At 36.4% G+C, this 18,027-nt stretch overlaps 1 protein-coding gene across 6 annotated transcripts; it reads right to left on the reverse strand.

Moving 5' to 3' along the window:
- Positions 1-507: 507 nt before the first annotated feature.
- On the reverse strand, positions 508-13,645 carry LOC113056049 (BTB/POZ domain-containing protein KCTD5-like). 6 transcript variants are annotated; one of them, XM_026222510.1, is made up of 7 exons: positions 13,115-13,645; positions 8,743-8,851; positions 8,090-8,181; positions 7,668-7,811; positions 5,142-5,267; positions 4,733-4,861; positions 508-3,287 (listed from the first exon to the last, which is right to left on the reverse strand). In XM_026222510.1, the coding sequence occupies exons 1-6, from the start codon at positions 13,466-13,468 to the stop codon at positions 4,757-4,759; spliced, it is 930 nt and encodes a 309-aa protein (XP_026078295.1). In that variant the 5' UTR covers positions 13,469-13,645; the 3' UTR covers positions 508-3,287; positions 4,733-4,756. The 6 variants fall into 6 exon arrangements, with proteins under 6 accessions (XP_026078295.1, XP_026078298.1, XP_026078293.1 ...); XM_026222508.1 differs by having other exon boundaries at positions 510-3,287; positions 7,668-7,814; positions 13,115-13,641; XM_026222512.1 differs by having other exon boundaries at positions 513-3,287; positions 7,716-7,811; positions 13,115-13,638.
- Positions 13,646-18,027: the final 4,382 nt, after the last annotated feature.

The following is an 18,027-nucleotide window of genomic DNA, read 5'->3' on the forward strand; positions in this document are numbered from 1 at the left end:
TTATCTCAAAAAATTTGAATTCCATTTTGAGCTTAGTTTGATTAATTTTAAGTATAAATACTTGGTACCTCTTCGGCTAGTTTAGAACATGCACCCACAATTATGGGGAAGACTACTGACTTGACAGTTGTCCAGAAGACGATCATTAACACCCTCCACAAGGAACATCATATTGTTTTTACTGAATTTCACCTCCAACAGCGTGTTTACCATTTTATGATCCTTATTCATCCTTAAAACTCGACTTTGAACTCATTACTTAGATTTCATCACTGTGAACTTTCCTTCTGGCAAGGAAAACTTCCAGAATCTGCAGCAGTACCTGTCTCAAATGATAAAGACATGTCTAGAGAAGCGGCCCTCCAGCTTGTGGAAGAGAAACACCCTTTCAGCACATCGCAGGAAGCTCATAGTGGAAGTGGAAATGGATTGCACCAGAGCAGCCGGAGGATCCAGACCTGGTTTTAGCAGATACCTGTAAAGCCAACGCTAAACACTAAGAACACTCTGCCCTATAAGCATCTTGCTAACAGAACTGTCATTTCTGTTGTATTGTACTGTTGCATGCAGTGATTTTAGGCACTGTACAAACTGCAGCATATCTGCTGTTAGTCAGTGTTCATGGAGCATGTGAGTGCAACAGTGTTTCAGTGGTAAGATATTTAATTTTCATGAAAACATAACAAACGTGATAAATACTTCAGACAAGGCAGAATTTTTGTGAAAGAAAAAAAACATCTGAACTTTATTTGAATTATTCTGACAACTTTTTACACAATAATGCTGCTTGGACATCTAATTCACGAATGTTTTCTGTGCTAAAAGATATTCGGTTGGCTGAGGAGAAACATTAATCTAATTTTCTTTGGCATACATACACTACTAAGGGTCTGTGCCCGGTTGCAATTTTAAGTTTTTATTACTAAATGTTTTCTTAATTTGAGGGGTTTGTCTCGACAAGCTAATGTGCTTTCAATGCTAATCAAAAGTCATGAAATATACAGTGTGTATGAATTAAAGTACATCACTTAATATTACATCTAAAGTACACATATAAAGAAAACACGAAATAAATACAACTCTATTAACTTTTAAACCAAGAAGAATCAAATAAGCCAATAAACATCCCAGATTTAATAAATAAGTGAAATGTGAGAGCTCAAGAGTGGAAGTATGGCATACAAACTGCCTATAAATATAAAAATAGTCGAACATGAAAGTAAGAGGGCAAACTATTACTTAATTTTGATGACACTGTAACATAACATACATGAAACAAAAGCGTAAAAAATAAAATCAGCTTTACATGTGTACAAAATAAAATTCAATATAAACCAAAACATCACCTGTGCCCTGACAAGCAACATAATCTGACATTTATAAGACTAAATTAAATACAAATGATGACACAGTATGATTATAAAAAAGGCCATATAAAATAATGCTGTCAACACTTACAAGATAAACTTTCAAATTAAAACATACTTCTAAAATTCAATGCAGTGATAAGATTGTTTCAACACACCAGTACAAACTTTAAAGAAATGACTACAGCACTGACAGGCTAATAATATGTCTTTTGTATCAAAACTTTTGCTGCTTCTACATCAGTTGCATCTAAACAGTTGGAGTCTGATATCTCGGTTTCAGATAGTTCACTGTTCTCTGTCTAGACACAATTATTATCCTCACAGTTCTAGAACATAGTGGCAGCTAACGGGGACAGAGTAAGAATCGATTGACCCAGTAACACACTGAGCTACAAAATTGTGTTTGCAAACACCCTTTTCCTCTGTTGAAATGCAGTTATAATCGTAACAGGTCTTGTTGCGATTACAAACAGATTAAAATATAATGTTTACAAAAAGACAATTTTAAATCAGTCTTGACTGATAATGCTGTCATCAAACATGACAACAAATTATTTTACCCATCCAAATAGTTTCTAAACACTTAAGTGACATTTAAAACGCATTTAAAAATGAATTTTACTGCATTAAATAGGAAAAATCAGACCAAGTGGCATCTGCAAACAAATGAAGCATGATCTTTTCTCAGAACTAAGCATTTCTTTCAATTATTTTTAATCGACTGGTCCCAAGGCTATTTTTTTAGCATATACATGATCAATGAAACCAGTTTGCCATCAGAGTAACTACAAAAAGCTAATAAACTTCCTTCTTACAAAGTGGCTTTGGCTATCAGCCACTTGGTTTGCTATTCTGTTATATAATGCAATTACATTCATATATGTTTAAATGCGGCTTAAGTGTTCAATGATGTTTTGGGGCCACTGTATCTTTGCAAATTTGTGCAAAACTATAGCATATTTAATAATACAAGCTTATGCATGCAAACCAGCCCACAGCACATAAAAAAACCCAAAGAATGCTATATGCACGGCTGTAGGCTAAAGGGAGCAAAAGTGCTTGATCATTTGTTGAATTGAGGCATGTCGATTTGAGCGATATTGATTGCCAGGCTTTGTTCCTTTGAAAGCAATCTAGCCTTCACACAAAACACATTAACAAGTGACACAATATCATAATCCAGCACATTATCTGAACTTCATTTTAAGTAAACTCTGCACAGGACCTTTTAAAAATCCCTAACAAACACAAGCAGAAGCACAACATCCCGAGCCCTGTAATATCATGACCTCTAACGACACTCTGACCTTCCAGCTGGCGCCAGCGACTATCAAAATGAACCGCCGCAGACTGTAAATGGGGCTAAAGTGTACAGCTGGTGGTCTGCCAGGGTGACACTGATGGCACTTTACCCACAGCTGATGCTAAATGGAACAGAACTTGACCTGTTCATGTAGCAGAGCCGCCCTTCTTCTGCTATAACAAAAGTGCAAAACCTAAACTCTAAATAACTGATTACAGTCTCAAATCCACACAGTCTTTCCATCCTTGATGACAATGTATTTCCTGACTAAACCTGACTTAAGTTCTTTAGTTTTTGTTAAATGCCTTATATTTTGTGAAGTATCCCATAACTAGGTTGCGCTCTTTGGTAACAGGCCATGTACTAAGATAGTAACTGTAAGTAACAGTGTCTTTTTTAATACCTTAAGTACTTTTTTCTTTCAGGAACATTTCAATTTAAAACATTATTTTTTTGTTTTTTTGCTGCTGGATGTGAAGTTCTTGTCTCCCGGTAATACCCGTTATTCAAAAAGTATGGCTATAAAAACAGCATCATGAGCACATGATAAAATGGATATCTAGAAAAATAAATTTCTTTGCATCCTACAGCCGGGATCCATGGATCTGGAACAGCTGCAAGAGAGTTGGAAAAGATCTTATAGACACAAAAACACACTACCGTTCAAGTGTTTGTGGTCAGTAAGATTAAAAAAAAATAAAAAAAATTAATTATATTATATTCAAAAATTGCATTAAATTGAGCAAATGTGACAAAGACCTTTATAATGTTGTTACAATCGATTTTAAATAAATGCTGTTCTTCTGAATCTTATTGGAATTGATTAAAAGTATCACAGTATCCACAAAAATATATAGCAAGACTACTGTTTTTCAGAATTAATAATAAGAAATGTAGTAAAGGGGTCATAAAATGCAGTTTGTATTGTTTCAAGGTTAGATCATAAATTTTGCAAAGTTTTTTGTACCAAAAAGATCTAATATTTGTACAAATGTTCACTCTCTGTGAAAAACACGTAGCAGAAACAGAAGTAAAAGCCCACTGCTGTGATTGGATAACTTCACTGCACCATATCCAGTCATTTACTGAATGTATTAGCAACACTTACAGTGTTAAATGTTGGTTTGACGATTAAGATTCTAAATAAATGCATTTACCTGCATTGCCCCGAAGACAAAACACACTGCCATATTGTTCAATAAAAGATCATTAGAAAAACCAGCAGAATCCCAAAACAATCTGTTTTATAATGTGTAAAACAGTCAGGCATATCATAAAAAATCAACTTTAGCTATGCATTTTTTTTTACATCCTACAGAACCCCTAAAGGGACCTTTGCAAAAAGAAGAAACATACACAGTCTGTGTCCCTTTAAGGACTCTGTAACATCCCCTGACAGAACAGTGTTACTCGACATCTTTATCTGTATTTTTGATCAAATAAATGCACCCTTGGGTGAGCATAGATGATGTCAAAAATATTACAGACCCCAAACTTTTGAATAGCAGTGTATATCTACAGAAATATATAATTAATAATCATTTCTGATATGGGTAGTGTAGATTGTCAAATATGCCACCTTGTATAGTCCATATAACACAAAGATCAGTTTTGCTGAAGATGTGGATATGGGTGGAGATGGCAGTGATTTACAATGGCAGTCCATGGAACAGACGCTGTGCTAAATATTGAGGAGTCATGGAACGACCTGTGTTAAAAATCCCTTTTTTTTTAAAGCTATATTTATCCAAGTTGTACAATAGATTGTCCTCACACTTATGAATTGTTTTTAATAGAGTTACTTAAAAGAAAATCATGCTTGGAAGTTTCTACGAGGTGAAGGCTATTGCATTTCAATGCACTGTTCATAAAAGAGAAGTAAAACTACCACCTTACATGAGAGGACTATTTTAACAGTCAAACAATTCCATATAGATTTACTGTTGTTCATAAGAGATAGTTTAATTTGATGCACTGAAATGCAATTTACCGAAACTGTCCGACTGCTAGATTAAAGACATCTACCACTAATACAACCAACATGTCGGCATATCCTCACCAATTCCTTTGACACATGTTTCTGCTAATCTCTAATCCACTCATTGGGGGTGGCATTTCTCTCTCCCTCTTCCTCCTCCTCATCCTCCTCTTCCTCCCTCGCTCCATCCTCCACCTGTGTGTCCGAGGTCTAGTCGTGTTATGAGTGGACAACAGGGTGAACAGAAACCAGAGGGATCGCAGCACGACAGATGATGGCATAGCAAAAAAAAAAAAAAAGATTTATGAATATGTGAAGAGTAGGTGTGCAAATGGATCTCAAGGCTACTGATGTGGATTGAGATGAAAAGATGCAGATTTTGTACGCTGTAAGCATGTTTCGGATGAATGAGTCACTGGAACTGAGCTTTAGTGTTTGTGAGATGGCACGAGTGCGTAAAATGAGTTTGTGTGTCTGTAGGTCCTCGAACCTTAGTCTTGTGGCTCTGCTCTGTCCCCAAACCTCCACCTGAGGTATGCAGCTCTTTTGACACCACACAGAGAAATTCAGCCTGGTCCTCTGTTCCATAGCTGTAAGATGAGCCAATGTTCACCATCTTGTAACAGCCAAGAGAGAGAGAGAAAGAGAGAGAGAGAGAGGTCTTTCATCATGAGGTACATGGGACTGAAGGAAAGGGGTTAGGAAATGAAGGAAAACATCAAGATGGATGCAATGCCTGGTCAGCTGTGCCAAAAACATTATTAGAGATAATATGGGCAAATAGTCATTTAACAAGAAACTATTTGTGAGGTTTACCAAGTTTTCTTTTCAGTTTGTTTTAGATGTAATTTACATCCAATGTAAATGGGTGTACTTTCAAGCAAAATAACTTCTCAGAGGTGTTTGACATATTGATAGTGCTGATATCGTCTTATTCTTAAGCCTGGTTTGCATAATGTTTGCATAATTTTTGTGTAAACCAGTGATGTTAATGCGTAAAAAAAATATTTAATGCAATTAACACATAGGCGAAACTAGGGTTGGCCATCCCACTCACATCTGGTGCTTCTGTCTCTTGTTCTTGAGATTCTTTAAGACCACGTCAAATGGGAGATTTTTCAGACATGCTCTCCAACTTTACCTCAGCGCCAGGTGTTAGTCAAATGAATGTGGTAAAGGTACAGGTGATATCATTAGAACAACAGTGAACTGATGAGAAGTCAGATGAGATGTTGTCAGGCCATTTCTCAATAAAAAACTATTTTCCGGTCTTGCATGCACAAATATGGTGGCGCATGCTGTATTATATTAAACCGTTTGATCATATTAAAGCACAAATGAAACTACGAGCATGCAATGTCATAGTTATGTTGTCAGTTAAATCATAAAGTTACAAAAAAAGGTGATTAAAACTACCTTAAAACTGTGCATGTAAGTTTTTGTTATATACGAGTCACATTTAGGAACATGTCTCTGAACTCTCCCTCATCTAACACACCCGATTCAACTCGTCAGCTCATTAGTAGAGACTTTAAGCCTGAAGCAGTCCAGAAAAGGTTTGTATAGAAAATATGATGGGTGTCAGATTTGCATCATGTTCAGCAGCGGCAGCTTAGTTTTTTTTTCACCCAGTCCCTCCTCTTCAGACTTGATGCACACACAGGTTGCCAGATTGAAGACACCAACAGGAACAAACACACTTGACGATGAATGAAATGAAAAACGCAATGTTTGTGCCAACTGGCAATTGGTTAAACTGGCAGTGGGTGGGTTTCACAAACCAAAACAGAGACCGACATTCCGCCCCAAAACGCACATTTTGAAAGGAGAATAACTGACTGTAGCATTGTTTTTCAAATAAACACGTATGTTAACTTAGAATGTTTCTTAAATATCTGAAAACGTATTATGGCATTTTTATGCTTTAGTTGAGTCAAAAACCTACATACGCATTTGCATTTGATGGATGACCGTTTCGTGAACTTAGGAGAGGAGGTCATTCTGACTTTGCTACGACAATCTGGCCCTTCTGAATCAGCTACTGTAAGTATGTTTTGTTATTAGTTTAATATTTTCTACTGACTGTTCAAATTCAGAGTTTTGTGCGTTGTTTGTGTGTGTGTGTGTGTGTGTGTGTGTGTGAGAGAGAGAGAGAGAGAGAGAGAGAGATAGATATGAGCTTCATCACTGTGTCTGTCACGTTTCCCTTTCGGGCTTGAGCTGATGGTAAAACTAAGGACATTATTAACTGTCTATACATTTATTTTGAAAGATGAAGCTCGCAATTATGGAAAGAGGCATCACATTTCTGAAGAGTGCTTGCGGTGTTGGCCAATCACAATGCACGGGGTCAGTTGGCCAATCAGAGCAGACTGCACTTGTCAGAAGGAGGGACTTTGTAGAAAACTACCTGTTTGTGAGAGGCGGGGCATAGAGGACCTACAATAATGTACAGTTTTTTTTAAAAGCATCATATGACCTCTTTAAATGGATAGTTTGCTCAAAAATGAACTTTCAGTCATCATTTATGACTTACTTTCTTCTGTGCAGCACAAAAGAAGATAATTTTAGAGACATCTGTTTGTTATTTTTTTTGTCCATACAATGGAATTCAATAGGCAGGCACCAACATTGTTTGGTTACCAATGTTCCTCAAAAATTATTTTCTGTTTTACAGAAGAAAGAAACGCATACAGGTTTGCAATAGCTTGACACGGAGTAATATTAGTCCTACATATTTGATGAAATTATATTTATACATTTATATAGCAAATAATTAAATATCTAATTATTGAGACTGCTAAATATATTCAAGTGTTTTTAGGACTAACGGAGTAAATATGATTAAAAAAGTTTGGTGCAACTGACCATTTAAAATGTAGTTGAATGAAAATGGGACAAAGTTTAATTTCAGACATTAGCTAAGGTTCTGGACTCTGAATCTGAGGGGAGAATTTGACACTGGGAGCATTTGGGTCAGGGGAAGGGAAATCGACTCAGTGTCAGTCCAACCCACAGTCCAGAGCAGTCCGGGGCGGGGTTTTCGGCAGGTGCGAACGCTGACCTGCTCAAACTTCCAGCCGTCCGACATGGTGGACACCATCTGGGTCAGTTCCTCTTCCTGACACTGCAACACCCGATACACATGCTTTGGTGGCACCTGCTGTAAGAGAGACGGAGAGAGAGGGTGAAGACTGGTGAAGTGTATAAAAGGAGTGTGGTGGGAAGTAAAGGATGATGCCAAAAGGCAAGTATGAAAAGAAAAGCATGAGTGGGTGGGAAACTGATGGCTGTTGCATAAGCACGTAAATATAGTCATTCATGTACAGTAGAAACAGAGATGGACAGCAATACAATTGAATAAATTGATACTAATGACAAAACTAAATGCTATTTTTGGGAGGTATGTGGAGGCATGATAAAGGCCCTGCTAATTACCTGTGTGGCCTTGGAGTCTCGCTCAAGAATCCTCTCTTTGATTAATTTAATCAGCGGTGTGATGTTGTAGAATTCTGCCTCCTCCAAGACACCTGAAGGCACAGACACACTTTGCTTTTAAAAACTGAACTTGGATTTTGTTACGGCTATGTGGTGTTTTGACTAGATATGCTCCAATACTGGAATTCCAAATAAATTCCCAATAAAACAATAAATAAATGAATTGTTGTAAATGCTACACGTAAATTTAGGCATCACTACATTATAATGTACAGTATGAAAAATGGATATTCATTTGGAGACTTGCTAAATATATTCAAGTGTTTTTCAAAGATCAAATTAGACACTAAATACAAAAAAACAGGGAAAATGTACAATTAAGTATCCAAAATCAACATAGTGCAGTTAACAAACTATTATCAAAAGATTTTTTATAAAATAAAATGTAAATATGTAAAAAACCTTAAGCTAAATGAAAATGTGAAATATTGACAACTTCAAAAATTAATACAATTAATAATCATATGGTAACTATGCATTCCTAATTATGATGTGTTAATATTAAATATAAATTATACAGTATAATATTAAAATATGCCCATCCATTTTAAAAAGCATACACTAACAACAGTTAAGAAAGTGATTTAACAGACCTTCTTCTGCCAACTCCTTGTTATAAACCAGCTTCCCGTGTCGCAGATAGTTGAGTATGGGACCAAAATAGGTGGGGTCTCGGTCGATCACATAAGCACCACTTTCATCCTACAGAAAGAGATCGTAGCTCTCTCAATAATAAGATATTTCATTATTGGCTATATAAATGTCTAAATATAATTTCATCAAATATGTAGGACTAATATTATGTAACAATAAATACACATTGTTTAATCATGATGCATTTAACATTTTATTAATATTAGTTACTATTTAATAATGTGGTGACTGTCAGGAAATTCCCTATGTAAATGTACCACTGAGTCAGTGCTGAAGCTGTTTAACTGATGTACAGGATGCACTGAGCAGTACATCGCCCCAGGGGATAAAAATGTGACTTGGCACAAGAGAGAAAAGAAAGCGCAAAGGGCATGTGGAAAGTGGCAGTGAGCGCAGGTCACATTAGCATTGCCACAGTTGTTGTTCCAGAATGGCTGGAGTCTCCTCTCTGCATTGAATGAACTTTAATAACTCGGCACAGCTCTAGCAAGAGCAGGACATCATGTAGTCTACAACATGCCCAAAAGAGAACATTACACAACTGAGCCCAGGGCATGAGCACTCAAAACCCACAAACAGCAATAAGAAAAACAGAGAGTGCACAGAAGCGCACTAGAGTGAAAAAGGTAAATAGAAAGAGGAAGATGTTGGCGTAACAGACTGCATAGAGGCACTGCAATGTTATAAAAGCACTTAAGTAGAGAAAGAAGAAAGCATAAATAAGATAACTCGCTTTGCAGATTCACAGCACGAACATGAACAACATACCTCCACAAAGAAGATATTTGTCATGTATAAAGAATAAACACTCTCCGTGCACAAAAACAGAGTGGCTTTGCCAAGTCAAAAATGCTAAATACTTGTCTCTTATGCTCACCAAGACTGCAGCTGTTTGATCAAAAATACAGTGAAAACAGTAATATTTGTAATATTATTCTTATAGTCTATAATCTGTAGTCTTTTATTAGTATTTTTTATTTATTTAATATTTTTTCTGTTATAGTAAAGCTGAATTTACAGCAGCCATTACTCCAGTTTTCAGTGTCACATGACCCTTCAGAAATCATTCTAATATGCATATTTTTTGTTCAAGAAATATTTATTGTTATTATCAATGCTGAAAACAGCTGTGCTGCTTTCTTTGTGTAAACTGGGATAATTCCAGAATTCTTCAATGAATAGAACGTTCAAAAGAGCATAATTTATTTAAAATATGATTATTTTGTACAATTATAAATGTCTTTATTGTCATATTTTATCAATATAACATGATCTTGCTTAATAAAAGTATTATTATTATTTTATTTTTTAATTAACAGTACTGTTATTATTTATTATTAACAGTAATGTATAGTTTCAAATAAATAATGTAACACAGTTGCATGGCCCATATGAAATATTTATGCCTGGTAAACTTTCTTATTTAACCTTCCATTCATTTTGGACCCTGCATGTGACTCACTCCAGATTCACAACATGGACATGAACTTCAAAATAAATATCATATAGTTGAAAAAGCATCAAGAGATATTTTCATTACATACATCAATAGTAGCACAGAACATCATTTGCAGTTTGCACACACATACAAAAATCCCATTTTCGAAACAGGAAGTGCAGCCTCATATAAGACATGACTAGACTTGACAGCAGGCATGACAACACCTGCGCATGAGTCCTGCAGTGAGTCAGAAGAGACAAGCTGGCCCCCCACTCAGCACTTCATAAGAACAAGAGGATTTAACACATAATACTACTGTATATGTCCTAAACACACAAAAATCAAACGTGTCCGTGCTCAACTCATCTTGCATTAACATTAAGCTCTGCATTTGCTATATATAAGTATAAAAACCATGTCCCAATGGGGAAATAGCAGCATCCCATGGGAACTACCTGGTAGGCAAACAAAGAGCTTATTAATTTCAAAACAGAACTGCATAATGACCTGTGCCATGCAAAGCCTCACAGCATGCTATTAGAAGGCCGAAAAAATCATTTAAACTTCATCAATTCTGGCTTATGCACATTTTCATTCAAACAGTTGAACTAGCTAATAATATTCACTATAACAATAGCCAAAACCTCCTCATGAAAAAAAATAAAAAGGCCATGTCTTAAAAGGGTTGTGCACCCAAAAATGGAAATTCTTTCTTCATTTACTCACCCTCATGTCATTCCAAAACCGTATGACTGACTTTCTTCTGTGGAACTTTTTTGTTCCCATTGACTTCCGTTGTTCGGTCAAACAAAACAACAGAAGTCAATGGAAACCAAAACTGTTTGGTTACCAACATTCTTCAAAATACCTTCTTTTAAAAAAAATCATATGATTTTGGAACGACACAAGGGTGAGTAAATGAAGACAGAATTTTCAGTTACAATCTGTCAATGTCAAATTCTCAATTACATACAATTTTCTGTGAGCAACAATTGCTCGACACAAGGATTATACATATATATCATTTTACTATATCAACTTTTTGAAACTATTCGAAAAGGAATAATGCATGCAAATCACCAATGACGAACAGACCAGGTCAGGAATAGAACAGAGAAGCCTCCATAGATATTTTTGTGCAGAGGGCTGGAAGCCTTCAAGGTGCCATGACTCTAATCTGATTAGAAGAGTGACATGTGCAGTGAGAGAGCACACAACACCATAGACACAGCAGCCAGTAATAACTGAGCTGTGATGGGAGATCGTCTCTGCCTCATCACTTACTCTGGAGATGGAGGAGCTTTGAGTGGGGAATAAGAGGATAGCTTTTGAGGGTGGATACTGTGAAGGCAGAGTACCATCTGTTAAGTCTAATACTTTTTGTATGCCTTAATGCTGTAAGAGTAAATGGTAGCTAAAAATAAAAAATAACATACACTCAGACACATAGACTCACTGTATATGTGTCTGTATGTGTTCCTAATTCTTTTCAACAAAAAAAATCACAACAAAAAAAAATTACTCATTACTGTCCTCATTACTGTAATATGAAGGAAAAAATGACTAAAATATATAATTGAAACCATTGCTGATGGCACATGGGAGAACATATGGTGCCATGCCAAAAATATATCCGTTTCTATATACTGCTATGCAAAAAATACAATTCAATACAAAATCATCCATAGATTTCATATATTCTCCATCCGCTGACCTTATTTATTATCTCATTGTCATGATGTGTTTAAAATGTAAAACAATAATAAGTACCTTGCAGGTTTTAGGTATTAGAGATATTGAAAATTAATAATATTTTACATCTAACTAGAATAAAATCCTGTTTCGGGCCTTCCAAGCAGACACAAAGACATCAGCCAACAGTGTAATATATTAACCTTTGCAGCCAGAAGAAAAAAAATATATTGCAGTGGGTCAGTGATAAGGCCCCCTTCACATAAGAGTTGGCATAAGGTGATATTTGCTCTGATCCCACTGGAACTCCTGGCATGTGCTCTACATTCTGACAGATCAGTTCTATAAAGATATGGATGCTTTATTTGGATTATCTAATGCCTCTTTAACAAGAAGCATCCTAACTTTAAAGGGACACTACACCTAAAAATGAAAATTATGTCATTATTCACTCACCCTCATGTCATTCCAAAACTCTCTAACTTATTTCTGTGGAAGAAGATATTTCTCCAATGTGGTTTGGTTCCCAACTTTCATCCAAATATCTTCTTTTGTGTTCCACACAAGAAAAAAATGCATACAGGTGCGGAATGACTTTAGGATGAATAAAAGATGACACAATTTTAATTGACAGTTCCTGATTTACATGCTTAATTGGCTGTGTGATTCACCAATGTAATAAATAATAATGTTAAAATGAAAAAAAATATAATAATATGATTACATCAATTACTGCCTGATACAAATATTGTATGAATAATATTGATATAAATAACATTAATATTGATATTGAATAACTTAAACATTAGTTTCTTTATTATTATCATTATTATTATTATTAAATCGTTGAATATTAAACAAGTGATTAGTCAATAATAATACACAAATAATTGCTTTATTATCTGCATGCAAAATAGAGATTCATGAGATTCAACCTTATAATAAATTGAGGGTGTACCAATGATCTGGCGATAAACCTATCAAGAGATCTGGACAAAATCAGCTTCAGGTGGATCACATTAATTATGGATATTTCTGGCTTAACACTGCGATGCTGCTCAAAAGCACAAACACTGGGGGTCCGCGTCATTAAGCAGCGCAGCACGTGCGCATCCATCTGACGCCCGCCGCATCATTAACACACAGTCATACACTAACATCACTCTTGGCTGTCTTACCGTGTCAGAATGTAAGTCCTGCTGCTGACACAGTCGGTACAGAAATGAAGTTTGTTCCTTTAGCAGCGTCTGTCGTGTCGTTAGAAACACCGTCCCCCCGACGTTGAGACGGACCCATTTGCCGTTATTGCCTCCGGTTGTATTAACCGTTGAACCGTTCCCTATGATATTTTCAGCGCCCCCGGGCTCAACAGTAGTGGATGTGGCTGTTGTGGCTCCTTCACCTCCCTCGTTGTCTTTGTTGTTATTATTGTTGTTGTTGTTATTGTTCAGATTGTTGTGTGTTGCTGAAAGGGATCTCGTTTCCGGTAAAGCCTGAGGCGCCGCCGTTTTTCCTTTGTCCTCCGTTGCCATTAGGGCACTACACTGAGGCTGATGCGCGGTATGTATGCGGACTCTCGGTGCGGCTCGATGCTGTTCTAGTGCCGTTCTGTCTCCCGCGGCGAAGCGGTGAAGCGGTGTGCTGCTGGTTTTGTTTGTTTCATGGAAGTAGAACAAGCGCGGCAGTTGATTGGCTCGTATCCTGAGACGTGCTCGCCCCGCCTACATGCACGGTGATGAACTTTTGACGCAGAAACCTGCGCAGATTCTTCTTGTACTTCTACATGTTCCTGCGCAGATTCTAGGATGCTGATTGCGTTTATGCATTAACAGCAATGAGTATTTAAGATCCTGTTTAGGACAGTCGACTTGCTCTCTTGCACATTCTCAAATGTTCCTGGCAAAATGATTGTCAGGTTTTACACATAAGCTAGTAGCCTACGGTAGATGAAGATCGAATGCTACTGGTAAAGCAAAAGAGGAACAACTTTAACCATATTAAAGATGATCAAAGATAAATAAATAATCAAAGAAGCTTTAAAAAGTGTCAATTGAAAACCAACCCGATTGACCACTATTCTGAATATTAAGGTGGGTTCGAAGGGTATATCCTTTTAAGCCTTTTTAATGTTTCACACTTTTGACCCATATATAATTTCCAACACAAAATAAAATTGTACATCCAATTATTGTGTAGATTGATGGTGTAAATTCAATATTATTCAGCTAGAAATTATTCAGCTTGCAAAGACAGAGAATAGAGTTATATAAGTATATATATATATATATATATATATATATAATACTTTTAATATAATTGATACTTTTAAAGGAATGGTTCACCCACAAATTAAAATTTGCTAAAAAATGTATTCACCCTCAGGGCATCCAAGATATAGATTAGTTTTTTCATCATCGGAACAGATTTGGAGAAATTTTGCATTCACTTGTTAACCAGTGAATCCTCTGCAGGGAATGGGTGCCATCAGATTGAGCAAAAATACAAATGTATTGTCCGCACACTGATGTTAATGCTCCATAAAAATAATTTAATGATGCAATGTTTCGACCATTAGGTTTTATTAATATTATTATGACCATTAGGTCAGCCATCAGAATGAGAACAGACAGCTGATAAACACTTAACAATCCATCTCCATTTAAGATCTTGTGAATGGTTAGGGAGTTGGACTCGCAATCGAAAGGTTGTAAGTTCGAGTCCTGGGCTGGCAGGAATTGTAGGTGGGGAGTGCATGTACAGTGCTCTCTCCACCCTCAATACCACGACTTAGGTACCCTTGAGCAAGGCATTGAACCCCCAACTGGTCCCTGGGTGCTGCAGCATAAATGGCTGTCAGCTGCTCTGTGTGTGTTCACTGCTCTGTGTTGTGCACTTTGGATGGGTTAAATGCCTGAGTATGGGTCACCATACTTGGCTGAGTGTCACGTCACTTTCACTTATCAAGTCCCCTGTGAATGCTATTCCTTTTCTCCAGTGAAAAGGTTTGTTGACACTGCTGACGTTGTTCAGCTCAGTTTATCTTAATCTTAAATGACTGCCATTGATAAAAATGTTTGTAATGTAATTTGCTTATATTTATAACCAAGAGCTTTATCATTATAACAGACATATCAGTTCGGCTGTCAAGTTAGGGCAAATATTGTTACTGTAGTCATTTATTGCATAAACACATGCCGAGCACTGACTGGAAGTATTATGCATTCAGTTGCAAAGTTTTATCGGCAAAATTTTTCCCAATGCCTGTAAATGTATGATGCAAAGTTGGTTAAATGCTTTCAAAGTCTTGCACCTGTATCCTCTAGACTGCTGTTCATAAACTGTACCAGACTATCAGTCGTAGCTTGATCTCTGGAACCAAAGAGCAGGGGCTGCATGGTGATGAATGTAACATTGTAGGTCTGAGAGAGCCCATGATGAGCTGTCAGATTAAAACAACTCCAAGAGAAATGTGGAAGACCCACCATTCTGAGTAGTGGATCCATTCACACTTTCAGCCAAAAACATCTGGGCCATGTGATAAACTGTAATACATTTTTGCAAGCTCCATTAGAATCACACTGTATCTTTACTGGGTTTTATGTAATAATAACATTTAGACCAAAACGTCTTATTTCTACCTTATCATGGATTCACAAGGGTGCTTCTTTGAATATGGGTAATATCTGTAATCTAATATGACAGAGTGCTACTAATCAAGAGGGCAGATTAGTTTGAAGAAAAAGTTTTGAATAATTTCACCCCCCTTTAAAATAATCACATTTTGTTGCTTTCCAGCCTGAAATGATGACGGACACATTTTTCTGTTTTATCCAGCTGTATTTACTCGGTGCATCCTATAAGATTGGGTGGCAAGGCAATGTCAAACGATCTCTGGAATAAAGTTGTGGACAGGCACAAGTCAGGAAATGGATTAAAATATATATATATATATATATTAAAAGATTTAGCAATGCCTAGAAGCACAGTGAAGTCTATTATTAAGAAGTGGAAGGTATTTGGTAGAACAAAGATCAGGACGTTGCACCAAACTGGATGAAAGAACAAGAGGAAACTGGTCAGAGAGGCTTCCAAGAGGCCTACAGCAACTGCAGCTGCAGGAATTTACGACAAACAGTGGTCATTATGTGACAATAACACAAATTCTCCACAAATGTGGCTTGTATGGAAGGTTTGCTAGAAAAAAAACCTCCTCAAGAAAGGCCACGTGCAGTCACGACTGAGCTTTGCCAAAACACACCTTGATGATTCTGAGGCAGATGAGGAACAATTTTTCCTCAGCACCAAACGATATGTCTGGCGAAAATCCAATACATCTCACCATCCAAATAACAGCATTCCTGCAGTAAAAGCATGGAGCTGGTGATATCCTGTTATTGGGGTGTTTCTTTGCAGAAGGGACTGGAGCACTTGTCAGGATAGACGGAAAAATAGATGCGGCAAAATACCATCAAATTCTTGAGGGAAATCTGATGGCCTCTTCTAGCTAGTTGTCAATGGGAAGAAAGTTTACGTTCCAATGACATAACTGACCACACAGTGGTTAAAGGAGAAAAAGGTGAACATCCTTACATGGCCTAGTCAGAGCCCAGACTTAAACCCCATAAAAAATCAGTGGAATGAGTTGAAGATTGGAGTACACAAATGCTCAGCATTAATGCAGTCTAGATGTGCAAAGTTAGTAGAGGCATATCCCAACAGACTAAAGGCTGTAATTAAAGCAAAAGGTGGTTAAACCAAATACTGACACAGTATACAGGGTGATCATTTTTTCAACTCAGTGATTTTGTTTTTTATTTTTTTCTGGTGTGTTGGTGTTATATCTTTCACTTGGATGTCATAAGTTGCACTGAGTAAATACAGCTGGATAAAACAGTTTGTCCCTTTTCTGGCAAGCTGCAAAGCAACAAAATGTTATTATTTTAAAGGGGGATCATTATTTTATATACCCACTGTATAGCTGTATTATTACATATTGCTGTGAGGTCAGTTCACCCAAAAAAATAACATTACTGTTATCTTTTACTCGTCCTCATTCAAAATTTCTGGTCACACTTTATTTTAAGGTCCAGTTCTCAATATTAAAAAACTATTTTGCCTCAACTAACTTCTAATTTTCTGCTTATTAATAAGGTAATTGTTAAGTTTGGGTATTAGGTAGGATTAGGAATGTAGAATATGGTCCTGCTGAATACAGATATGTACTTTATAAGTATTAATAAACGGCCAATATGTTAATAATAGGCATGCTAATAAGCAACTAGTTAATAGAGAGAATTTATATACTGAAGTGTTACCCCATTTCTTTATTCTGTGGAACACAAAAGAAGATACATTGATCCACAAAGATATAAGTCAACACTATCAATGAACAAATAAAAATATAAAAATTAACTTGAGAAACCTAGGCCTTTGCAATTGTCTATATGAGTGTTATCGAACTCGCAGAATGAGAAGTACAGTACTAAAAAAACCATGCACAATTCCATTTTCCTGACTACTTTTGGCCCAGTATGCTGCCACGGCATGCAGTCCAGCCATCTGAGCCACTAGAAGACCCACATGATGCCACATGACACAAAGGATCAGTCTTGTGTTCTTGTCCATGAGTCTTGCTCACTATTTTAAAGAATGGAAGTTTAATAAAGATACATCTAGTCGTAGTTTAGTAATATATTTGTTTAAGGAATAACAATTCTAAGATTTTGGAAAGTCTTTAAAACCTCTAAAAACATGAATACATACTACAGTGATGTATATGTAGGCTATTGTGTGTTTAATATGAGTAATGTTTTTTCTGGAGTCTGTACATACACTGCAAGTAGGTGTATTTTATCATACCTGAAATTATTATTTTAATTTTGGAATAGTGGAATCAATTTAGATAATAAATGTCACTTACCTCATAAAGAGTTTGAGAGGTTTCTTAACATTATCCTTTATCATCTGAGGATACATATTTTAATAATGGTTTATCATCTGTCTGTGAATAAAAAGTTATCGGGCTGTTAATGAACTGAAATGTTGTTTACTTTGGTTATTATTATCCAAGGCAAAGTATTTTAGTATACTA

The sequence above is a fragment of the Carassius auratus genome, chromosome 37 (genome assembly GCF_003368295.1).
Source record: "Carassius auratus strain Wakin chromosome 37, ASM336829v1, whole genome shotgun sequence".
In the NCBI taxonomy this organism is placed as follows: Eukaryota; Metazoa; Chordata; class Actinopteri; order Cypriniformes; family Cyprinidae; genus Carassius; species Carassius auratus.

Coding starts and splice junctions, on each gene's coding strand:
- LOC113056049 (XM_026222508.1), bottom strand. CDS start 13,468: ATGGCAACGGAGGACAAAGGAAAAACGGCGGCGCCTCAGGCTTTACCG. Junction 8,852..13,114: donor AGGACTTACATTCTGACACG/GTAAGACAGCCA, acceptor CTCTTTCTGTAG/GATGAAAGTGGTGCTTATGT. Junction 4,862..5,141: donor AGCAGAGCCACAAGACTAAG/GTTCGAGGACCT, acceptor TAACACGACTAG/ACCTCGGACACACAGGTGGA.